Source organism: Rhinoderma darwinii, chromosome 5 (assembly GCF_050947455.1).
Source record: "Rhinoderma darwinii isolate aRhiDar2 chromosome 5, aRhiDar2.hap1, whole genome shotgun sequence".
NCBI classification, from domain to species: domain Eukaryota; kingdom Metazoa; phylum Chordata; class Amphibia; order Anura; family Rhinodermatidae; genus Rhinoderma; species Rhinoderma darwinii.
The window spans coordinates 39,884,375-39,908,634 of NC_134691.1; the positions used below are offsets into that span (position 1 = coordinate 39,884,375).

The 24,260-nt window shown below is 42.2% G+C and overlaps 1 protein-coding gene across 37 annotated transcripts in view; it reads right to left on the reverse strand.

Annotated features, from left to right (window-relative positions):
• Positions 1-24,260, reverse strand: part of RIMS2 (regulating synaptic membrane exocytosis 2) — a 583,792-nt gene that overhangs the window by 393,687 nt on the left and 165,845 nt on the right. For all 37 annotated transcript variants that reach the window (XM_075825887.1, XM_075825888.1, XM_075825841.1 and 34 more), the window contains one exon: positions 13,113-13,423. In XM_075825887.1, coding sequence (XP_075682002.1) covers positions 13,113-13,423 — 311 coding nt within the window. The remainder of the gene's footprint in view (positions 1-13,112; positions 13,424-24,260) is intronic.

The following is a 24,260-nucleotide window of genomic DNA, read 5'->3' on the forward strand; positions in this document are numbered from 1 at the left end:
CAGTGTTGGGTATTCAGTGAGTATTGTAAAGTATATGACCTAGTGGCACCACGGTAGCCCCAAACACTGTTTCTCCTGCCAGATGAATTTGTCAGCTTAGTGGTGCAGCATGAGAGAAGTTTTGCCTTTTTTGAGGAATTTAGCAAAACAGAATCACTCCAAAGCTCTATTGGCAATGCCCAGTCACAAAGAGCCTGCAAAAATCTAACTGTGCCACCACTTGCATCTTTGTGCCAAGATATAGATCTTAGACAGCCGTGCACCTCTCTGCATTTGCCACGCGTTTCTTAGATTTGAAAGTCATTTTTGATGAAAGAAAATGGTCAATGACCTTTCTCTTTGGCTCAAGATTTGGTCATTTGAAGTACCTTTCTATATAAACAATGTTGTCAGGTTTATCTTATGTTTCAAGTGCAGCTAATAAACTACATGTCCCAGAAGGCTCTGCTCCCTTGTCAGTTGTCAATTCAATGTTATACTAAATAAAACTTTGCACACAAAGATAAAACTACAATCATAGATCCTAAGCGTGCTACCAATATTCTTTAAATCCATTAGCTCCTATGTCACTTTGTAGCTAACACTAATGCATGTCCTCATTTCTCCCGGCCTAACGAGTGTGACCTTCTGCTAATTGACCTTCATGCATCACAGCTCTATAGAGTATTCAAAATGCTGCTCTAGGAAATATTCTGCTTCCTTCCAGACTGGTCTCTATATCCATATGATCTCCTCTAACACGCAGGACAGAGATCCTCGAAATTAAGTAAAGTACTGGATCTGCAGTGCTGCTGTTCACTACCAAAGTAACACAAATTACTGCCACCCATGGGTTATCATATATGCCTAAAGTATGTCCCTTTAAGACCAGGGTTACTTGTCAACGTAAAGCGTCCCTCCACTGATCCTCTCAGGATATACACATCATGTGTAAATTCAAGTTTCAAGTCTAGAATTAAAAACTTGAGTTATCTCTGCTGTTTATTAGCTTCATCCACTTGCAGGCTGCACACTCTATTCATTTCAATATGAGGCAGAGTAGGAGACTTGAGTTACTGCAGTCCTTTACTTCCTCCCTGTTGATGTCACTTACAGGTGCAGATAGACGGAGGCAGAGATAGATAGATAGATAGATAGATAGATAGATAGATAGATAGATAGATAGATAGATAGATAGATAGATAGATAGATAGATAGATAGATAGATAGATAGATAGATAGATAGATAGATAGATAGATAGATATGAGATAGATAGATAGATATGAGATAGATAGATAGATAGATAGATAGTGAGATAGATAGATAGTGAGATAGATAGATAGATAGATAGATATGAGATAGATAGATAGATAGATAGATATGAGATAGATAGATAGATAGATAGATAGATAGATAGATAGATAGATAGATAGATAGATAGATAGATAGATAGATATGAGATAGATAGATAGATAGATAGATAGATAGATAGATAGATAGATAGATAGATAGATAGATAGATAGATAGATAGTCAGTTATAATTACTTGAATATCTTACCTAAACAGATGTTTGTGCGTCTATTGAAAGAGCTTACTAGCCAATAAAGCCCTGTGATCACATCAGCCTCAGCAACGATTCAAGCAGGCAGTCTATGTGTAGTGTGAGCGGAGAGGTGTCCACAGGAGAGTACTAACAGGGGTGATGGGAGGATAGAGTAGTGACAAGAGTAATGTGAGCTAGAACGCCTGTAGAAACAGTGACCTGGGTGCAGCGCTACTGTATCCGTAATACCATAGCTCCCAACTGTCCTGGATCCTGAGGGATAGTCCCGGTTTCTCAACGCTGTCCCATTGTTCCGGGCAGTCTGAAAAATGTCCTGCTGGGCGCTGCATATGTACCAAAACAGCTGATCGCTGCTGACAGGCGCCCTGCATGCCAGACGACTGCAGCAGCGATCAGCATCAGAAGGAGGCAGGAGGTCTTGCGGTGGTGTTCTGACTGTGGTCGATGCCGGCATGGGAGTGGACCAGTTCAGTCACCTGACCTGTCTTCTGACCTCACTGGTCAGGTGACAGCTCAGGTGACTGGAATGGTCCACTCCTGGGCCGGCACCGACCCCAGTCAGAATGCCGCTGCAAGACCTCCTGTCTTCTCCTAACGGTGAGTGACGTCAAGGCAGAGCGGGGAGTGGTAGCAGTAGGCTACCTCTACCGCTCTCCACTCTGGTGGAATTGTGGCACAAAGTATAAGGGGGAGGGGGTTGTGTGGCACTATGTACAACGGGGAGGGGGTTGTGTGGCGCTATGTACAAGAGGAGGCTGTGTGTGGCGCTATGTATAAGAGGGGCCTGTGTATAGTGCTATGTACAAGGGGGGCTGTGTGTGGAGCTATCTAACAGGGGAGACTGCGCGTGGTGCTATTTACAAGGGGGGCTGTGTGTGCAGCAATCTACAAGGGGGGCTGTGTGTGGCGCGGTCTACAAGGGGGGCTGTGTGTGGCACTATTTACAAGAGGGATATTTCTACACCACTGTTTCTGCAGTTTGATGGTTGATTTTCTCAGTGTCAGCCTTTCACTGTGGCAGAATCTTATCTGCTCTTCTTCCTGGTTTGTCTTTTGAACATCAACAACTTAGATATTGCCAAACAAAAAATAAAAAAATGCCGGCAGCTGTGAAGGGCCATAAAAGGGTTTGCTAGAAGTAATTTGGTTCTAGGGATCATTTACAAGCAATGAATTTAGTACAAAATTTACCCCAATCAGCAGCAGTACTCTGTATTTTCTCAGTCTTCCTCAGGAAATGTCACAAGGGTTGGCATGAATTTATGTAAATTGCAACGCTATTAAATAGTATAGATTATAAGTGGTTATTACAGGATTATGGTAAGGAGAAAATCTTCCCAAACCTTGACCCAGTCCTACCAAACTTGTGTAGAATTTTTTTAATATATCCCAATAAAGAGAGGTCCTAAAGGGTAACTCGACTCAGGGCTGGATCATAGCATGGAAAAAAAGGTGCAATTCCCCTGGGGCCTTAAGGACCTTGACCACTGTGCCAACACCGTGGTCTAAACTTGAGTTATGGTGTCATTAACTATGATGGTACTGTATTACGCTGCGGATTTGCCGCACGCAAATCGCCACGGCAAAATCACACGTAATACACATCGTGTGCATTGAGCCTAAAAGTGACAGCTCTTCCTGTTGCGGTCTTCTGAGGAACCCCTAGGTAGGTTCCAAAAATGTCAGCCTTCCACAGAACCCTTGTTTAATAATACTGGTGTAGACATTTAAAATTCAAGTAAAACTTATTGTGCAATACAATATCTTCACGCTATCACACAACAAATTTGTACTATTAATCTAAAATTGAAAAGAACCAGAATCTTCGACTCAAAATTTTTACTGTCCATTTTGTGTTCCTTTAGGACTTTAGGTCAAACAAGGGCAAGAACATAATTATAGATTGTGTGACTCTTCTGGTTGTCGCACTTGTAATGAGCTCAGTGCATTCCCATACAGTGTTGCTGAAAGTGCCAATTACAAAACATTTTTGTCGTGTCATCGTGTTTTGGGCACTTCATAAACAATGGGTGATAATTAGGGCAATGTGTAAAAAAGTCAGGCACCTTCACGTTTTCATCAGGAGCCTGAATTTTCTTACAGAGTAAGTAATAATATTATATATGTTTATAACAAAGGAGCCCAAGTCGCCATCTTTGGGAGTTTTTGGTGATATCCCCCCAAAAAGTTTTATTAATAAGAGGACTCACCATGGTGGGCATTGCTTATTTACTACTTACTCCTCTTGGTTCGTCCTTTACAAATCCACGAAGGAGCGCCTGGTACATGGAGAAGAATTGTGAGACTAGGGTTGCCAGACCAAAATCACTTTGTAAAAAAATAAAGGATCTGTAGGATCCAGTAATATCACATAATACTATTTGCTGGAGTTAGTAAAAAAAATTGGTTCGTATAAAAAAAATTAAATAAAGTGAGCACACTTGGGTGCAAAAATGTTATATTATACTCTATGTGGCCAATCGAGAGGACTGTGATGTCTGGAAGGTCTAGCTGTTGGAAGTTCTGCTTTTCCCTCATTCAAGTGTCTGTCAATGCAATGGGGGCAGAATGTTTTTGTTGATTTTCCCAGTGAGTAGGCAAAGCACAGGAAGGTGCCAACTGAATTCAACAGGCATCCATACATCCTATCTTTTCAATGGGCAAAGTGATGGTCTTCCAGAGCCACCAGCATAGCTGGATGGAACTCTCACCTTCATGGTTTGATCAAGTTGCTGGTGGCCGCTGGACTTTACATCTTTTGGGCCCCAACCAAAATACAGTGCTATATAATACACGTGGCCACCCACATTAGATAATTGAATATCCTACTAATGTGAACAGGATCCACTAATAATCTAATAAGTGTGCTGGCAACCCAAGAGTCCCCCGATGTCTGCTGTTGGGGCAAAAAAGTATCAGGTGTGTTGCCTTTCAATATGCCTGATCCTTTGTTCATCCAGAGATAAGCGAAGCTCTGGCAGCTGCCTATCCCCTTCTCCCAAAGGCGATAAACAAGAAAGCGGAAGCTGGATTTAGTAGTGTCAGAGCTCTGAATAAAGGGAGAGAAGTTCCCACTCCTATGTTTTGCTGCTGGGAGTTTCTTGAAAGAGCTAAAAAGAAATGTGAGAAGGAGGCCCCTAGGTGGTCTAGGCCCCTGGACAATTGCCTTCCCTATAATCCGGCCCAGTTAATTGAGGAGGATCAAGAGCAAAAACTTGCTCTAAAAGGTCAATTGAAACGGGATTGTCATAATTAGTAAAGTTTGAAATAAGTTAGCACTTCGCAAAAACCTAAAAAAAAATATCTACTGGATAATGGCTGTACAGATTAACCACAAATGTAAAACATTTATATTTATTTTGTTATTGGGCCTGTTTTTAAGATATTTGTTAAGTATCTTAGATAATTCTACAGTTATATAAATGGTCTTTGGGCGTTTATTAGCATCTCACGTACGCTATCAGTAAATCAATGGGTACGCACTTAATGGCCTACACGGAGAATGCTCGCCAAAGCCCTATGGGTGCAGATTTATTACAAAGTTGGTTCATTAACTCAATGAAAGCAGCAGTGTCGTATACGTAAGAGTCTAATGGCCGCAGAAAAAGTCAAAGCGTTATACTTTAACATACTACACAGTGTTAGAAATCGAATCATCCTTCGAAGATTAGGCATTTAATCTTCCTCATAAGACTTTAATATGTCTCCCATTTCAGCCCCAGTCTTATTCCTTATTGCTGCAATTTCAATATTTTAGAAGCTGAGGGGTGAATGTACAATTTCCCTAACAAATCTTTCTATTTCATCCTGAAGACATTCAGGATTTCACAAGCAGGGCCAAATTTACCTATAGGCACAGTAGTTCAGTACCTATAGGTGGCACTGGAGGAAGGGCACCTGCTGAAGAGAACATTTTATATATATATATATATATATATATATATATATATATATATATATATATGTTCTCCCCTCTCAAGTTTGCCAACAGGACACCTGCTAAATGATATAATTTATCCTGAGTTTGGATGATTTATTTTGCTAAAATATATATTTTCATAATCCCTAGGTAAGGACCTAAAACAGGCGTGGGTTTGATAGACAGTTGATGTAAGTGAACATGTAACTACTTGTAATGAAATAGTGGTCACCCAGACAGGACGGTGGTGGTTGCTAGGCAACCTGAACTCACATATCCTGAAACAGCTACAAAAGAATATTGCTACAAAAACAGAAAGAAACATAGATTCTGCCAAGGTATGTCATAATCACTAAACTATAGAGTTACTGCAGAGGAGTTAGGATTTAATGGTACAGAAGAATGATATATATAAACTGTTCTATGAAGGATAATGGGAGATCTGATGAGGAGAAGGATGTGACTAACAGCAAGGAGACTGATGAGGCGTTCTTAAGAAAGATCTCTGTTTGGCCCATAAATCCTTTAAGTTAATTGTCTTACACATATCTTTGCATTGAGCCACATGTTTAAACCTGAGTCAAAGCTAATCTCACACAGCGACCACATAATCAATTTATACAACCCACACGGATAGGAATGGGATTTTAAATGTATAATAATGCACATCAAAGTTGTAGAAAAATGCACTGATGGTTGAGAGGCCCTCGAACCCTATAGTACAAAGCTTATAAGGCATATTAAAAGAGCTACTAATATCAGTCTCAAACACTTTATATAATAATGTCCTGGAGGTCCTCGGAGCTGGAGACACGTGAAATAAAACAGTGATCACAAAGTCAAAGCATTAATGGTGCTCGGTTATAGCACGGCCCCTTAGAGAGGATCGGTCACTTGTTTATTTATTCCCTTTTCTCCTAAATAATCTAATAGGCGCTATGATGCTGATAACTACAGTGTGATTTGTTTTCCAAAACATTTATTATTTGCATAGTTCTGAGAATTTTTCTGAATATGCTAATTTGGCTATAATAGCCAAATGGGAGGTGACTTTCTTTTCACTCTGGGCGGTGTAATGTTTCCTGTATGACTCTGTCCAATCAGCATACAGCTTCTCCCCCTTCCCTGTATACAGCTTCTATTCCTGACTGTGTATTCAACTGGCGATATCTCCGGTTGTTTCACAGCTAGAACTGCTAGATCTTTCATATGCATCTTTCATATGCCACCAGGAGCACTGTTCTAGGTGGTCCACAGCTTAAGATATGGCTATTTGAAGTGATCCCCCTTCCCTCCAGCCTCAGTCTCTCACACTGTGTGAAGCAGCTTCATGCTGATAGGACAGTGTCAGAGGCTGTGAGGAGGCTCCACCCCAGGAGAATCGCTGGTGTTGACACCCACTGGTCTAGTATAGTCTAATTTGCTTATTTAGAAAAAAGCTCATAACTTTTCATATAATAAACATTTTAGGACACAATTTTCACTAGTATTATCAGTGTGACAGCGCCTATTACATTAGCTAGGAGATTGGGCATTACTAAAGCTAGTGACAGATCCTCTTTAAGGTCAGACTTAATTAAATGGACAGTGCACAAGTCTGAAGGATCTTAGCAAGCAAACATGAACCCTCCACTTTTTCAAAGTAGCTGGAAGTCAACTGGGAGGTAACAGATTGGCTGAAAAATCACAAGATTTATAGGGTCAAGGGTAGGTCCTTAGAATCCTTGAAATTAATTATATAATGACCAATAGGTAAAACCCTTGTGTAGAACTATCTCAGAGAGGATCCCGCTGCTAGGACCCTTTACTATTGGCTTGTATCGCAAGAGGAACCAGTTGGATTGGTCAATAAACGCTAGTGGTCCTCGAAAGCGAAGGACCATGCCTAACATAGCTCTTGACCAAGGGAGGCACATCAAGACAAACGCCTCCTCGCCCCTTCTTACTTTTAGTGTTTCCGAGAACTGGTTTTCAAAAAAGTTCTCTATAGAGTCTATTCAAACATTTCTGTGTCCTTCCTCTTTATTCCTTCCATACGTTCTTCCACCCAAGTGTTTAATCAATTCCACAGTAAGATATGGCATGAAGAAACTTTTGTTTTTATGCCATTGTTATTAATTGATGACCGTGACCTTTCTGTGAGGTGTGGATTAGCCGAAATACAATTACCAGATGCAGTCGATGGCTGGGTGACATTTACACTTGTTACTGATACACACGTGCTGCAGAGACAAGGATGTGCGGAAAAATATCACCTTCTATAGGAATGAACAGGGCAGACAATTAGGCCAATGTAAGAAAATAAAAAATGGCATCAAAAGCATGTTACTAGTAGCGGGCTCGAATAGCGGAGGGCCCTGTGCAAGAACGGTATATGGGCCCTTGGCTTTCTAGCTGCTAATTTGATGAAAGCGGGGACTACTAGTCATAGAGCAGCTCTCCAGGGAATCATTCACCGGTAATTGGGGGCATTGGAATGATTAGCCCAGTCCCTTGCATGCAATCTAATAGACAGTATGGAGCACAATTATTTTTGTTTTAACCCCTTAAGGACCAAGTCAATTTTGTCCACAAGAATTTTTTGTTTCTTGCCTCACTGCATTGCGTCAGCCATAATTATTTTATTTTTAGGTCTACAAAGCGGATATCTAAGGTATTTCATAAAAGAGAATTATACTGGACAGATCTGGGGGCTGTATAAAACTGTCAGCCCTGGTGATCGCAATGCCAGGGCTTACGGGCAGATGACAAAGGGAACCCCTTTTTCTTTGTACAGGAGAGCTTATGCCTGATCATTATCTTGGGAAGCAGCTGCATCATATGAACTTGCCTTTTACTGGCGGCCACACATCAGGCACATGAAGACCACATGTGACCCCCAGGCTGCCACTAGGGCATCACTGACCTAAGGTAAACCCACAGTTGGCGAAGAAATCAGAAATGAGCAATATAACCCTGGGATCCTTTCTATCTGTTCACTTTAGGGGTCTAAGGATGGAGAAATATCTCAAATAACTACTGATGTCCACGAGATACTGGAGAGTGGTCAGATTCATTTCTTTAAGGGGTTGTCCCAGAATTTACAAATATCACCTATCTAAAGAATAGGTGATACTTGTCTGATCACTGGGGGCCTCACCGATGGTACCCCCACCAATCGCAAGAATAGGGGGCCCTAACCCCCGTTCCTCCTCACTGCACCCCCTGCAGTAAGGAGGAGCTTGAATGGAGCGGTGGTTGAGCATGCGCACGCTGCTCCATTCAATGGCGATGGGACTGACAGGGACAGCTGAGCACTGTACTTTGTAGTTTCTGTCATTCACATAGACTTTGAATGGAGCGGAAGCGCGCATGCTCAACCATGCTGGTACCGATTTCATTTTCTGGCGCACAAACAGCACAAGATGCATCTGAGACATACACCCCTTAATAAATTAGTTGCATCTAACTCCTGCGGGCTTTAGACAAATACTGGCATATAAAACACCATCGTTCGTAAATATGCCCCAAAGATTTAGAATTTTAAGGCTGAGTTCAAACGTTGCCGTCAAAAGGTGTTTTTTGCCGTGAACCGGGGCAAAACTGTGCCATTTTGTGAAAATTGTAGCACAACAGGCACAGTTTTGCTGCATTTTTTGGCAAAAATGCATTTTGACCGTGACGTGTAAACCTAGCCTAAGGATGTGTGAAGTGGTATTCACATTTAAAGCACAGTCACTTAGGAAATGTTCAGATCTGCGATCGGTATTTCCGTTTTTTCTTCTCAATGATTTTAATGGGTTCCATCCGGTTTCCGTCAGGGTGCTCGTAGTTTTACTAGAAACAACAGTGCGCAATACTGCGCTATTGGTTTTGGTACTTTCGGCCGGATCTGCATTGTAGGCCTCTAATGGAGCCTCCGATGCAGATGTGGAGCCTTACTGTTGGTAAAAATAAGTAAGAACAATGGTATCTAGACAAGGAAAAAATGTAAAGAATTTATAGAAAAAAAATGTGCGGTCTTGGGTTAATAGTAATAGTTAATGTTGGCAAATAACACTAAAAGCGCCCTGTGTCATCGAAGGTACAGCGAGTGGTTCCCAGTCACTTATTTCAGGTTATAAAGAAAGTGTATAGAAATCTTACAATGATGCAGCAAGCGGCTATCTGAAAGCTCAAAAGCGGCAATAGTAGCATGCATGAATTGAATATAGCGGGATGTGTCTTTCAATCACTTCTCTTTGGTACATCTCAGCATTGTCATGTGGAGGAGGAAAAGGAACATGTGAAAATGTCGCTATGCGCGGAGAAGACAAACAGACGGTCGCCATCAACAGAAACCATGAATATAGTAGTTCAGAAACTAGCAGTAAATGATGAGCATTTGGTTGGGTTGCATTGTGAAGGCCTCTCATTGTGCAGCTGCAGAATTAAAGAGGACCAGGGGGCATTGTACGTCTTCACAAGGCACATCAGCTTTATTCTACAAATGTTTTATTATTAACTTTTTTTTTCTCCTGCTTTAGTTTGGAGTTGAAGAATTTAGAAAATTGCCTATGCTGTATAAATGAGGCGCCATCCTCTCTGCCCATGCTGTATAAATAAGGCGCCATCCTCTCTCTGCCCATGCTGTATAAATGAGGCACCATCCTCTCTCTGCCAATGCTGTATAAATGAGGCACCATCCTCTCTCTGCCCATGCTGTATAAATGAGGCACCATCCTCTCTCTGCCAATGCTGTATAAATGAGGCACCATCCTCTCTCTGCCCATGCTGTATAAATAAGGCGCCATCCTCTCTCTGCCCATGCTGTATTAATGAGGCGCCATCTTCTCTCTGCCCATGCTGTATAAATGAGGCGCCATCCTCTCTGCCCATGCTGTATAAATGAGGCGCCATCCTCTCTGCCCATGCTGTATAAATAAGGCGCCATCCCCTCTCTGCCCATGCTGTATAAATGAAGAGCCATCCTCTCATTGCCCATGCTATATTCTAATGTGGCACCATCCTCTCATTGCCCATGCTGTATAAATGTGGCACCATGCTCTCTGCCCATACTGTATAAATGAGGAGTCATCCTCTCATTGCCCATGCTGTATAAATGAGGAGCCATCCTCTCATTGCCCATGCTGTATAAATGAGGAGCCATCCTCTCTCTGCCCATGCTGTATAAATGGGGAGCCATCCTCTCTCTGCCCATGCTGTATAAATGGGGAGCCATCCTCTCTCTGCCCATGCTGTATAAATGGGGAGCCATCCTCTCTCTGCCCATGCTGTATAAATGGGGAGCCATCCTCTCTCTGCCCATGCTGTATAAATGAGGAGCCATCCTCTCATTGCCCATGCTATATCTAATGTGGCACCATCCTCTCATTGCCCATGCTGTATAAATGAGGAGCCATCCTCTCTCTGCCCATGCTGTATAAATGGGGAGCCATCCTCTCTCTGCCCATGCTGTATAAATGGGGAGCCATCCTCTCTCTGCCCATGCTGTATAAATGAGGAGCCATCCTCTCTCTGCCCATGCTGTATAAATGGGGAGCCATCCTCTCTCTGCCCATGCTGTATAAATGGGGAGCCATCCTCTCTCTGCCCATGCTGTATAAATGGGGAGCCATCCTCTCTCTGCCCATGCTGTATAAATGAGGAGCCATCCTCTCATTGCCCATGCTATATCTAATGTGGCACCATCCTCTCATTGCCCATTCTGTATAAATGTGGCACCATGCTCTCTGCCCATGCTGTATAAATGAGGCACCATACGCTTGATGCCCAGGCTATATTATAATGAGGCGCAATCCTCTCACTTTAATTATTAAATTAGGATATTGTATATATATTTTCCGTAAAATATTAAAGGTAATGTATCATCAGAAAATTACATACTATTATGAACATATATTTTTTTTACAATTACTTAACTTTTTATGTGACTATCCACATAAAAAATCCTCTTGATATATTCCAGCTAACACCCTGGCTGCTACGGCAGTCACAATAGGCTGACGGTTAATTTTTTCTGTAGCTCACCTGTCAGCTTTGCTATATAGACTGGGATAGAATGAGCAGAGTCATCTCATTATCATTAGCGGGCAGGGAATTTGATGAGAGCTCTATTGTACTACTGGGGGCTAGATTAGGCAGTGTAGCAACACTATACACACAGATAATGGTCTGTATACAGCTCCCCTGTCATTCCCTGATCTTTGGGGGAGGGGGCTGTACTCCATCTCTAGCCTATAACATTTCTCTGTCAATTGGGTCCCATGCATTTCAGCTGCCATAAAGCATACCCACCCTGCTGCATGTCCCTTCTCTGTACAGACAATAGAGGAAGGAAGTGTATGTCTTCAATATGGCCACCCCCAGGAAAGTTTTTGATACGAAAAAATTAGAAGCTACAACATTTAAAAAAAAAGAACAAATACATAAAAGAACAAACACATTATTATTTTTCCTCTTCAGACTTACATCTAATTACTGTATGCAAAATTAAATAAATGAGACATTCCCTTTAAGCCCTCCATGCTCCCCCATCCTCATTACACTCCTTATATATTGCAGTAAGCTAAAATCCAGCAAACACAGAATTTCCCACTGTAATTACAAAAACAGGTTTACGCAGCAACATATATATTGACATTTTATAACGCAGACTCAACCCATTAATTAGCTATCGAGCCCATACTGATGTTTCAAATGTCAAATGATTAGCTGAATGCTATGTTCTAACCATGGATCCTTAGCTATTATAATGAATGTTAAAAATACCTATAAAAATTTAAATACAAGTGTCAATCAGTATTTTAGATAATCGAAGCTCAGATCAACTGCTGCAAATAATAAGGATATTATCTGGATCTGCTGTACATATTACGGCCAATGCACCCATATTGGATCATGTAATACTAGGGTTGTACTGGAGCCAATATTTTCAAAATCAGTAAAAAACTGAACCCTTACATATGGAATTGGTTGAATTTTAAGTCAAAACTTTAAAGCTTGGATAACACGTCCCAAAAATTTTTGGCGCACCATTTCTTCCGTGATTTTTGCATAAGGCTGCTGTTTTGTCGTGTTTTGCGACAAAAATTGCATTTTGACGGCGACGTGTAAACCCAGCATCATCATTGTTGAGTTCGTTTTCTACCACCAAGGACAGAAGGGTCTGGTGTTTATTTCCTCTCCCGCCCTAATTCTATCACTCATGGGCCAAGTCCCCAACCCATTGTCAGCATAGTTTCTAATAGCAAAGGGTGAGGAACCACGCAAGATTGGGTCCTCTCTCCATGAGCCCCATATCATTCATATGGGCTATCTCATTGGTATGTACACCCTTGGATGAGTCCCTACACTAACATTATATCTGTACAACTAGTACCCATCCAAAAATGGTTGTCCTGTTGTAGCAGGTGGGAAATGTGATCAAAATCTGCAAAAAGAACCTCATATTTAAAGTATAATGAATAGAACATTAATGGGTCAGAAGCACAAAGTACCAAAAATTCCTTTTGTCTGAAATTCTTAAACATTCGTGTCCACATCTATGTATGCATACACAATCTGGTGGTGATAAAATTGGCTTTTTTGGCAGAATACAATAGCCGGTGGGTAATAAAATCCAGATTAGTAAAGTTTCAATTGCTATAGAGAGAAGACACATCATTACCTGTCCGATGGCAGATCACTTGCAGTTGAGTTCTTCACCCCAGACCCATTTTTAATGGAGTCTTGCCTTACGATCCCTTGTGATCGGCTCTTTTCTGAGGGTGGAGTAATTAAGTCCCCTGAGGGTCCCTGGTATTGGGATTGCTCTTGTAATTTAGCCTTTTTCTCCTGAGGTGCTTCTTCGTTCTGGAGCCCTGCTTGAGCCTCTTCACCGGCCTTCTGTGCTGTGTTTGGCCCGCTGTTGTAGAACCAGGCTCCTGACTTAGTGAGGATTTCTTGTTGTTTTCGGCACAAATTACATACCCAAATTACCTGTAGATAAAAAAGAACAATAATAAATTAGCCCAAATTTTAGTTTCTATGGAAGTTTAGAATGGTTTCCTACACGTGTAACACTGGTCAATCACAAATATAAATACAATGGACATGATGTGGAGAATTCGGTGTTATTCGCTCCGATATCTATCATCCGTTGTGCCTGCTGGGAATCAGGGTGTTTAGTGTGCCGAGGCGCAACAGTTTTTCCTTGAGTTTCCATTGCCCACCAGCATCCAGGGTCTTTCTATTTTGTCAATATCTATCGTCCAACACACATACACAAACAAAAACTACTATATCACTAAAAATTTACCCCAAGCTCTGCAGTCAGTAACTTTTTTTTATTTTTTTACTGATGCTGTTTTAAATAGATAGATAGATAGATAGATAGATAGATAGATAGATAGATAGATAGATAGATAGAGAGGGAAAATGCTATCTATCTATCTATCTTATATCTATCACAAATCTATCTATTTCAAATCTATCTATCTATGATCTATCTCAAATATATATAGCTCATATCTATCTGACAAGAAAGTTTGAACAGCACATTCCAGAAAAATGAAACAAAACGTGTATACTGGTGCAAGTACGGCTGTGACTGCAAAACAATACAGTACACAAGAAAATGGCGACAGCACTCTGCAAACCCCAATGGCACCTAAACACTATGAATAAATAAATATGCATTGCTGCTGAATCTACTTACAATAGGGAGGTTCTTAGCGCACATTTTGATCAAATTGTGTGAGCCCACCCGCCATGACAAGGCGACCTCTATGAGGTGCAACCCTATGCTGCTCATACACCCAGAACTGGGACTAAACCCACATATTTCTGGGGATGGTAGGAACCAGCTTTAAACTAATTAGAATCACCCAGGGCAGATTGGGAGGAGTGCAACATCAAAAAAATGGAGGCAGTCACTAACCCCACATATATGCAATACATAAGAAATTTTGATCCACACATTCCAGCAAAATTAAACAAAATGTGTATACAGGTGCAAGAACGCATGTGACTGCACATTTATACAGCACACAGATATCTATCTATCTATCTATCTATCTATCTATCTATCTATCTATCTATCTATCTATCTATCTATCTATCTATCTGTGCTCCAACATTGCAGGCGAGTGGTATTGCAGCTAAGGGTATGTTCACACGACAGCGTCCGTAACGGCTGAAATTACGGGGATGTTTTCAGGAGAAAACAGACCCGTAATTTCAGCCGTAACGGCATGTGCAGGCGCTTGAATGCCGCGTCCATTACGGACGTAATTGGCGCTGCTTTTCATTGGAGTCAATGAATAACGGCTCCAATTACGTCCCAAGAAGTGACAAAACACTTCTTTGGCGCGGGCGTCTATTTATGCGCCGTCTGTTGACAGCGACGCGTAAATATACGCCTCGTGTGAACAGACAAACGTCAGCCCATTGCTTTCAATGGGCAGATGTTTGTCAACGCATTCAAGCCGTAATTTCGGACGTAATTCCAGGCGTAAAACACTCACATTACGTCCGTAATTTGGCAGTGTGAACATACCCTAATAGTCACATTACCGCACATCCATTAACCACCAAACTGCTTTTAACTGGACTCAATTTTAAAACTGCGCCGACATGCACTTCAGTCGCATCGTGTGTAACGTGTAAGCACAGCCTTAGGTTGGGAGTGCCCTATATAAATGGGTGGGGCATATGTAAAACAGTGTTTCGCAATGCACTCCGCTTGATACATCGCTTCTTGGAATCTCCCTGATGTCACTTCTATGCTCTATGTAGTAGTCTGTGTGAAGGTGGATTTGGAGCTCTGTAACAGGAGGATAGAGTTTTTCTCTCTATAAAGATAAACTATCAAAATAATCATTGCAACAAATTATTAAATGAATCAATGGTGACTCTATTAGACTAAATAAACAAAATGGTGTGCAGAGGGGGACATTGGGCTTGAGGTTTATTTGAACAAACTTCTCTTTATTAAAAAGCAACCAGAGAAATTCTTACTCCCATTGGCATCTAGTGTAACTGCGGAGCTGCTACGAGAATTTGATTTAGTGTTACACATTATCAATTCTGTCATTTTCTAATTCCAATGACATTCTTTACCAGGAAATGGACTATATTTTAATATTGAATAACTTATCTTTAATTTACTAGCAATAAACTACTATAACCGGCAATTAACATCAATGTTTAATTATTAAACATTAGGAGTCAATGAGGTTTTAAATATTTAGTCTTTTAAAATAGTTTTTACTGGGCAAGTAAGAGCAGCGCTGATAATAATAGCCATAAAAAGTATAAACAGCCCATAGTTCTGGCTCAAAATCTGCACTGAACTGCCAATGTATGAGATGAAGTTGTATGGTGGTATTATTTAGGAATTGAATTGCAGTATTATGTAGGAACTATATTGAAGTATTATGTGGGGGTATTATTTCAATACTTCATATTATTTGGGCACTATACGGTGGTATTATGTGGGCTGATAATGGCAGTATTACACCGCCATTGTACGGCAGGTTTACTTTATAATTATGCAGCTTTTGAAGTTATGAGACCTGTGTGTCTCCATGGTTACAGACTACAAACAAACTCTGTGTAGTCTGAGCTTGCAGTCATGAGTTACCCACTTTCATCTGCTCGTTCTTTATAGGAGAAGGGGCAGATGGAAGAGAATAACACAGGACTGCAGGATCAGACTTCACAAGATTTGCTTTTAGGCCTCATGCACACATCCATTGCCCGTCACACGGCCGCTAACGACGGATCCGTAAAACACGGACCGCATGTGCAGTGTGCAGTCCGTTGTTTCAACGAACCAAATGAACGGAATAGCCGAGACTGTTCCGTCAAAAACGGACAGGAATAGGACCTGTTCTACTTTTGTCGGAATGGCCACACGTTCCGTTAAAAAAACGGAAGTGTTCTTAGCCCTATAGAACTGAATGGGTCAGTGTGCTATTCGTTAAAAAATGGATAGCACACTGAACCATTTCACTGACGTGAGCATGAGGCCTTACCCCTCTTGCACACGACCGAGTTCGGGCCATAAAAAACGGTCCGAGTGTCGGCTGGACTTCCCAGGCCCCGTCCGGGGTACAGGTGAACGGGACTCTTGGCATCATAGACATTTTATGATGCTAGGAGTCCCTGCCTCCCCGCAGAACTGCTGTTCGGTACTGTATCATTTTGTTCAGTAAGAAACAGCAGTTTCGTGAGGAGGCAGACTCCTAAGATCATAAAATGTCTATGATGCCAGGAGTCCCGTTCACCTGTACCGTGGTCGGGCCGGGAAATCCAGCCAACACTCGGACCGTTTTTCATGGCCCGATCTTGGTCATGTGCAAGAAGGGTTAGACTGACACCATGGACATAAGTCTTAGGCCCTATTCACACTACAGGGTTTCCCGGCCGTGCGACGGCCATTCAAAAAACGTCCGTCACACAGTCGCAGTAGAAAAAACAGACCCCAAATTGGGCTATTCACACGACAGATTTTTTGACGGCCCAGGAAACCAGGCTGTCAAAAAATGGGACATGCCCTATTTTCTCCCGGCCGCTCAGCTCCCATAGAAGTCTATGGGGCTGGGTAATACACGGCCATCCCTTGAATGTGTTCCGAGTGATGGCCGTGTCTTCCGTCGCTCGCTCTCGCCTCCTCCTCTTCACAGCGCAGAATGCATCTGAGGAGGAGTTTTTTCCATTCGGACCTGGGACGAAACGCTATATGCAGGTGGGATGTCTAGCGCTATATACAGGAAGGGGGGGTGCTATCTACAAGGGGGCTGTGTGCCACTATATACACTATATATATTCTTTGCCTTCTGTGCCTAAACTTGTCAGTCGATAGCAAAATCCTTCATTATTGGGTTCAATTGTTTCAAATGTAATTTTTTGCATGTTGCTTACATCACCAAGATAACCTCCTACACAAACATCCACATCAATTCTCCTGCACCTTCTACGCAGCATTCAGAGCAGTAAATTAGTTTAGAAAGCACTTTACACATTTTACAATGAAGCGCATCTTTTCTTGTAAGACTTTCACAAAAAGAAAAAAAAAATAGAAAGAAAAAACAAGAAACTCTGAATTCAATGACAGCTGCCAAAGACTGTCAGCGAGATGAAGGATGCAACGTCTCTGCTGAGCATTGATCAGTCACCTGCTTTCAGGCAATTCTGTAAAAACGTATAATAGATAAATGTACAATTATGTTGTCTACATGGAAATAAAAGAGTTCAACAAAAAAAAAATGAAATAAAAGAACAATTAGACATACTAACTATTCTATAAAAATAAAGGAAAAAGCTAGTAGCGGAATAATGACTGCTGTAAACTAGGACTGAGGTCATAGAACAGAACACGGGTAGCAGATCGATATGGTATATCACATAGGTTCATGCTAAAAACGGCTGCTATGTTAAAGAGTACCGGTAATCTTTCCTCACATGTCTGTTTTAGTAAATACTTGTGTTCCCCATAAAATAGCAATTCTGGAGCGTTTTTGTCTAAAATTCTATGTTGTGTCGTCCCTCTGTTATTCCTCCTGGAAATATAAGAAATAAATGGCAACTGGGTGTTATCATTTCCCTTGATAAAGGGGTGTGATTCTGTGGGACTGTCCAATAAGGACACACTTTATTGACAAGGGGAATGGTAACACCCAGTTGACAATTTATTCAGACATTTGCAGGAGGAATAACAGAGGAACAGCACAAGTTCTGCACGGAGGTCTAAGAAAAGATACTTCAGGATTGTTATTTTATGGGCAACAATAGGGCATGTAGACAGGTTGTTATGGAGGGACAACCCCTTTAAAGACCTGATATGCTGTACATGTAATGTAATTATTATACCATAATGATGAATGATTAAAGTATAAAGGTCGTTATAATAATTTCCAGTTATACTGTATGCAAATGTATCACTTCTATGACCGCCTGTGCTGATCAATGATGTGCCACATGCTTATTTAGCTAAAAACTAAAGTTTACCTGTCATTTCATAAATCTTCTGGCAAGTCGTACAGATCGGGCCGAGGGCTGCGACCCCCTGATCACTATAATCTACAGAGCACCGTGCCCCTTTGATTTGCGCCCCTGCATTTCTCAGCTCTTTCCTTTTTTATTTCTTTTTTACTGTCCAATTGAAGCTGAAGAGTCACAGAGCTCAGAAGACGACTTGCACCTCTTCATTCTAGCGCATGGCGGAGTCCCAGTATCCAGTCCCCAACCCACTAAAACTTCTGAAGTTTTATGAAATAACAGACATACTTAGGCCGGGTTCCCACTGGTGGGATATGCTGCGTAAAAACTGCGCAGCTATTGCGACCTGGAACCCGCTGCACATTCCGTCTGAAACATTGTGGTGCGTTTTTTCGGTCTAAATTTCCGTTATGGAAAGCAGCGTAGAAAGAAAACCAAAAACGTTTACATTTACCCCCTCCCTCACTTCTGTGCGTAGTTCGGCCTCCTAAGATGACATTGCAGGCCATGTGACAACTGCAACATCTGATTGGTCGCAGCGGTCACATAGGATGAAACGTCATCCCAGTGGGCCGTACTGCAGGAAGAAGCATGGAGTTCTGGGTAAGTATGAATTTTATTTTTCTCCCGAGTTGCGATTTTTGCGGTGGAATTGTTGCAATTCCGCCGCAAATGTCACAACACTGGGCTTTCTGTTGGGGGTTTTGCATCCCCATTGAATTCAATGGGGAAAACCCGCCAACAGAACAGCAACGAAAACGCAGCATAAATTGACATGCTGCGGATTTAAATTTCGCACCGCAGGTCGATTTATTATTGTTTACGCTGCAGGTCTTTTTCCGCAGCGTGGGCAGGAGATTTTCTAAATCTCATCCACTTTGCTGCTACTCTAAATGCTGCAGAATTTCCGCACACAGTTCCGATGTGGAAATTCCGCAGTGTTTCCGCTACGTGGGAACCCGGCCTTAAAGTGTAACCGTTAAAAAACTTTGACATGGGGGGCGTGTCTTGGATGCCGAACAGAGCGGTCGCATCTCCCTGAGCTCCGCTCCGAGACCTCTCAGCTACGACATTAGCGACGATACATACCTCCGGTTTGACAACCCTCTCACCTCTGGAAACCGCGGCAGCATGATGACCCGGACGAAGTCCTCGAAAACGGGACCTAAACGTCTTACAGACTTCTTCCCCGCCAGGGAAAGCAAGCATGGCGGCGAGACAACCTCCGAGACCAACGTCCCGCCAGCCTCTCCTACCTTGCCTGAAGAAGATCGGGACGTCAACCCCTCTAAGACGACAGCCGAGGGTGAGTCTGTGCCCTGGGGGGAAGGGGAAGCAGAATCGCCTAAAGAGGCAACCATGGGGAAAGGACGCTTTGCTGCACTATCAAGTAGCCCCATATCTAAGATGGCGTCCTCACCTCGTGTATCAGAGGAGTCTCCTCCCCCCAGTCCTGCAGGACTTACAAGTGCACAAGCTCCTAGGGTGGAAGATATATTTACACAGCCTGTGGCCATTGAAGATATACCCTCATCGGATCAAGTGGCTTCAGAAGCCTTTATAAAAAATATGGTACTAGCCCTCCGAGGCTCCTTTCACAACGATTTATTAGGATTCACCACTAAACTCTCCAATGCTATTGACGACTTAGGAGACCGAGTAGACCAAGTGGAGACAAAAATGAGTGAACTCACTAATGCACATAACGATATAGTGGATGCTCATGTGTCTTTGGAGGAAGAAATGCAAGCTTTAAAATACAAGTTGGCTGATTTGGAGGATCGCAATAGACGGAATAACGTCAAATTTAGAGGAATTCCAGAGTCCGTCCAACCTTCCAACCTCACCGCTTACTTACAGCAACTTATTAAGGATGTATTGCCTAATTCCAAACCTGCGGATCTTATCATAGATAGAGCCCATAGGCTCCCTAAACCTAAATCTATTTCTGCTGATTTGCCACGAGATGTGATAGCAAGGATTCATTTTTATAATACCAAGGATTCCCTCATGTCTGCGGCACGAAGATTACCGGCTCTACCTGTACCTTATGAAAAGATACACATCTATGCGGATCTTTCCCAAGCGACCCTGCAAACTAGGAGGAAATTTCTGCCTCTTACACTGGCGCTAAGGAAGAACGACGTGGGATACAGATGGGGATTCCCTACCAAATTACTGGTGTATAGGAATGGAGTCCTGCATACCATGGCGGATGTAGAGGAAGGATCGGCCCTGCTTCATAAATGGGGACTGACGCCTATTCTGCCCAATACAGTTCCTACTAGAAGGTCCCCCTCGAGACTCTCACCGGAGTGGATTGGGAAATCTCGTCCTTAAACGTCCCGGGGTATGGGTTGCTACATGGAGGTCGAGATGGTGTCCAAGTAGACTTTTTCCCCACTTGTCTTCGGTGACTCTCAGCCGGATATCTGGCGGAGTTACTTTCTCACTACGTGATGTTATTCTTGCTACAGTTTCCAAGTTTTTACCTTCCTTCCCTGTCCTCCTTCCTTAAAATTGCTGTTATACGATTATTGTCATATATACCAGGCATGTTATGTTATGATCCTATCCTAGCTCGATTATGGGGTTTAATTCATATGAAGCATTTTACATGTATTATTTATGGCGGTTAAATTTGTATCTCTGAACACCAGAGGGCTAAATTCACCCTTCAAGAGAGCTTCGGTGTGGAAGGATGCTTTGGCTTCCAACTCTGATATAATCTGTCTACAAGAGACACATTTTGCCAAAGACCATTGTCCCAAATTTACTCATCCAAAATTTCCACTAATTTACCTCTCTAATGCTGATAAGAAAAGGGCGGGAGTGATGATAGGCTTTAAGGACACGGTATCCTTTCAATTGCAGTCTTCCATTAATGATGAGCGGGGGAGATTTTTGATACTGGTAGGTCGGCTTAACAACTGTCCCATCACTATTGCTAATATTTATGCTCCCAATACGTCACAAGTACGTTTCCTCAACAAGACTATGCGCAAAATTCGCAAAATTATGCAAGGGAAACTTATAGTCTGTGGGGACTTCAATATAATCCCGGACGCTAAATGGGACTCTACTAAACAGGGGAGAAGATCTCCCCCGACTCTGACCCCATGGTTACTTAAGGAAGATTTATATGACACGTTTAGATGTATGAATTCTTCTTCTAGAGAATATACTTTTTATTCCACAAGACACCGATCATTTTCTAGAATAGATCTTTTCTTGGTGGATAGGAATTCTATAGCAGGGATTAAAGCTTCTGAGATAGGACAGATAACTTGGTCGGATCACGCCCCCTCATATCTCCTTCTCTCTTTAGGGCCTGCCCCCTTACCAAGATCCTCATGGCGGATCAACAATTTTCTTATTAGTCTTCCCAAATATAAGGAAAAAATCTACTCTCAATTACAAGAATATTTTCTTTTGAATGGTTCTCCGGACCTAAACCCATTCACTCTATGGAATGCACATAAGGCGGTTATGAGGGGGTTCTTGATACAGCAAGGGGCACAATATAAAAAAATGAAAACGGCTGCTCTGACTTCTTTACTGTCTGATATACGCTCTGCGGAACAGGAACTCCAACTAAATCCATCTTCGTCATTGCATAACAAACTCATGACCCTTAGAAGGAAGCTGCAGGCCCTCCTTATAGACGAATTTGATAAAAAGATTGCTGCCTTAAGATTAAACTATTATACTTCTTATAATAAGTCCAGTAAACTGATGGCGAATAAAATTAAACAACGTCAGCAAAAAACTAAAATCACTCACTTAGTCGATCCAGCAGATGGGTCTAGGATCTCTAACCCACAAACTATAGCAGATCAATTTAGCTCCTATTATTCTAAACTATACAACTTGAAGTCTGATCCCCAAACTCCACAACCTTTGGATAAAGAAATCCAAACCTTTTTAGAGTCGGTTCAGTTGCCTTCCGTATCTCCGGATCAACTATCCAGTTTAAACGCTCCGGTATCACTTTTAGAGGTGTCCAAAATTATCAATTTATCTAAATCCAACAAATCCCCTGGTCCGGATGGGTTCTCCAACGAATACTACAGAACCTTTAATACCATTCTCGCCCCCCATCTAACCGCAGTCTTTAATAAGGCAATGTCAGAAGGTAATATGCCCCGAGAGATGCTGGAAGCCACGATAGTGACTATCCCTAAACCTGGGAAATCCCCTACAATCCCGGCCAACTTCAGACCCATTTCCCTCCTTAATTGTGATACTAAATTATACGCTAAACTTATAGCCACCCGCTTGATTGACATTTTACCCACATTAGTACATTCGGATCAGGTGGGATTCACGAAGGGGAGGCAGGCTCCGGATGGAACTAGAAGGGTAGTGGATCTTATAACTAAAATAAGTCTGTCTCGAGCGCCTTCTCTCCTCCTCACCCTGGATGCAGAGAAGGCGTTTGATAGAATACACTGGGGGTTCGCATTTTCGACGTTGACGAAATTTGGATTCGAGGGGAACATATTTAAGGCTATCCAGGCACTATATACTCTACCTACAGCTAAAGTTCTCTCTAATGGTTACTTATCTACCCCCTTTAACATTACTAATGGTACCAGGCAGGGGTGCCCGCTGTCCCCCTTATTGTTTACGCTAGTTATGGAACCATTAGCAGAATCTATAAGATCTAACTTGCTGATTCGGGGTATCCCAGTAGGGTTTCGACAACATAAAATTGGACTATTCGCAGATGATATAATTTTGACCATCACTGACCCTTTATCCTCCCTAAGGGAAATTTCTCAAGTCATCTCTAAATTTGGATTAGTATCCTACTATAAAGTGAATGCATCTAAATCTCAAATTCTTGGGATTTTCATCTCTCCGTCCCTGAAACAATCTATAATAACAGAGTTCCCATATCAATGGGAAAACTCTTCAATTCCTTATCTGGGAATTCAAATCAGCTACCCCTTGTCGCAACTTCCCAAAATAAATTTTGATCCTCTTCTAATGTCCTTACAGAGGGAATTGGATCAAATTGCTTTGCACGAGCCTTCATGGTTAGGACGCAATGTGTGCTATAAGATGTTCATACTACCCAAAATATTATACTACTTACGCACCCTACCAATCCCTATACCTCAAATATGGTTCTCTAGGTTCCAGAAGCAGCTTCAAAACTTTTTATGGGGAGGAAGGAGGCCTAGAATAGCAACGTCCCTCCTGTTGAAACGGAAGCATAGAGGGGGGCTGGGAGTACCTAATCTCTTAGCTTATCATAGAACATTTGTAGTAAAACAATCTGAAAAATGGTTTACTTGCTCTTCTGGAGTTAGCTGGCCAGCGATCGAACAACAATTGATAGGGGGGCTGCCGTTGTCTACAGTACTGATGGCCTATGCCTTGAGGCCTGACCTTCTCCTTCCCAACATCCCTACAATTAAAGTTGCAATACAATGTTGGCTTTATTTCATGGCGCAACCCGCGGGGATTCCGGGGAGAGGCACGACTCAGATACCGTTGGGAGTACTTGAAACATTAATCCCCAACCTAGGAATCAAACACTGGCCGGTGAACGGTATCCAGTACGTTTCTGATCTATTTTTGGGGAAAGAGATGAAGTCCTTTAACAACATTCAGAGACAGTTTGGGATCTCGGAGAGAGATATTTATAAATATACTCAGATTAAATCTTATCTGACGTCCTCGCCTCTGACCGGACTCCAAGCATCCAAATCAGCGGTGGCACTTCTGTCTGGATCTGGCTGGGGGGGTAGCAACCTTACGGCTAGAATATATGATGCAATGAATGGGGATGTGGAGACTTCTAGGCGAGCACACTTTCTGAACT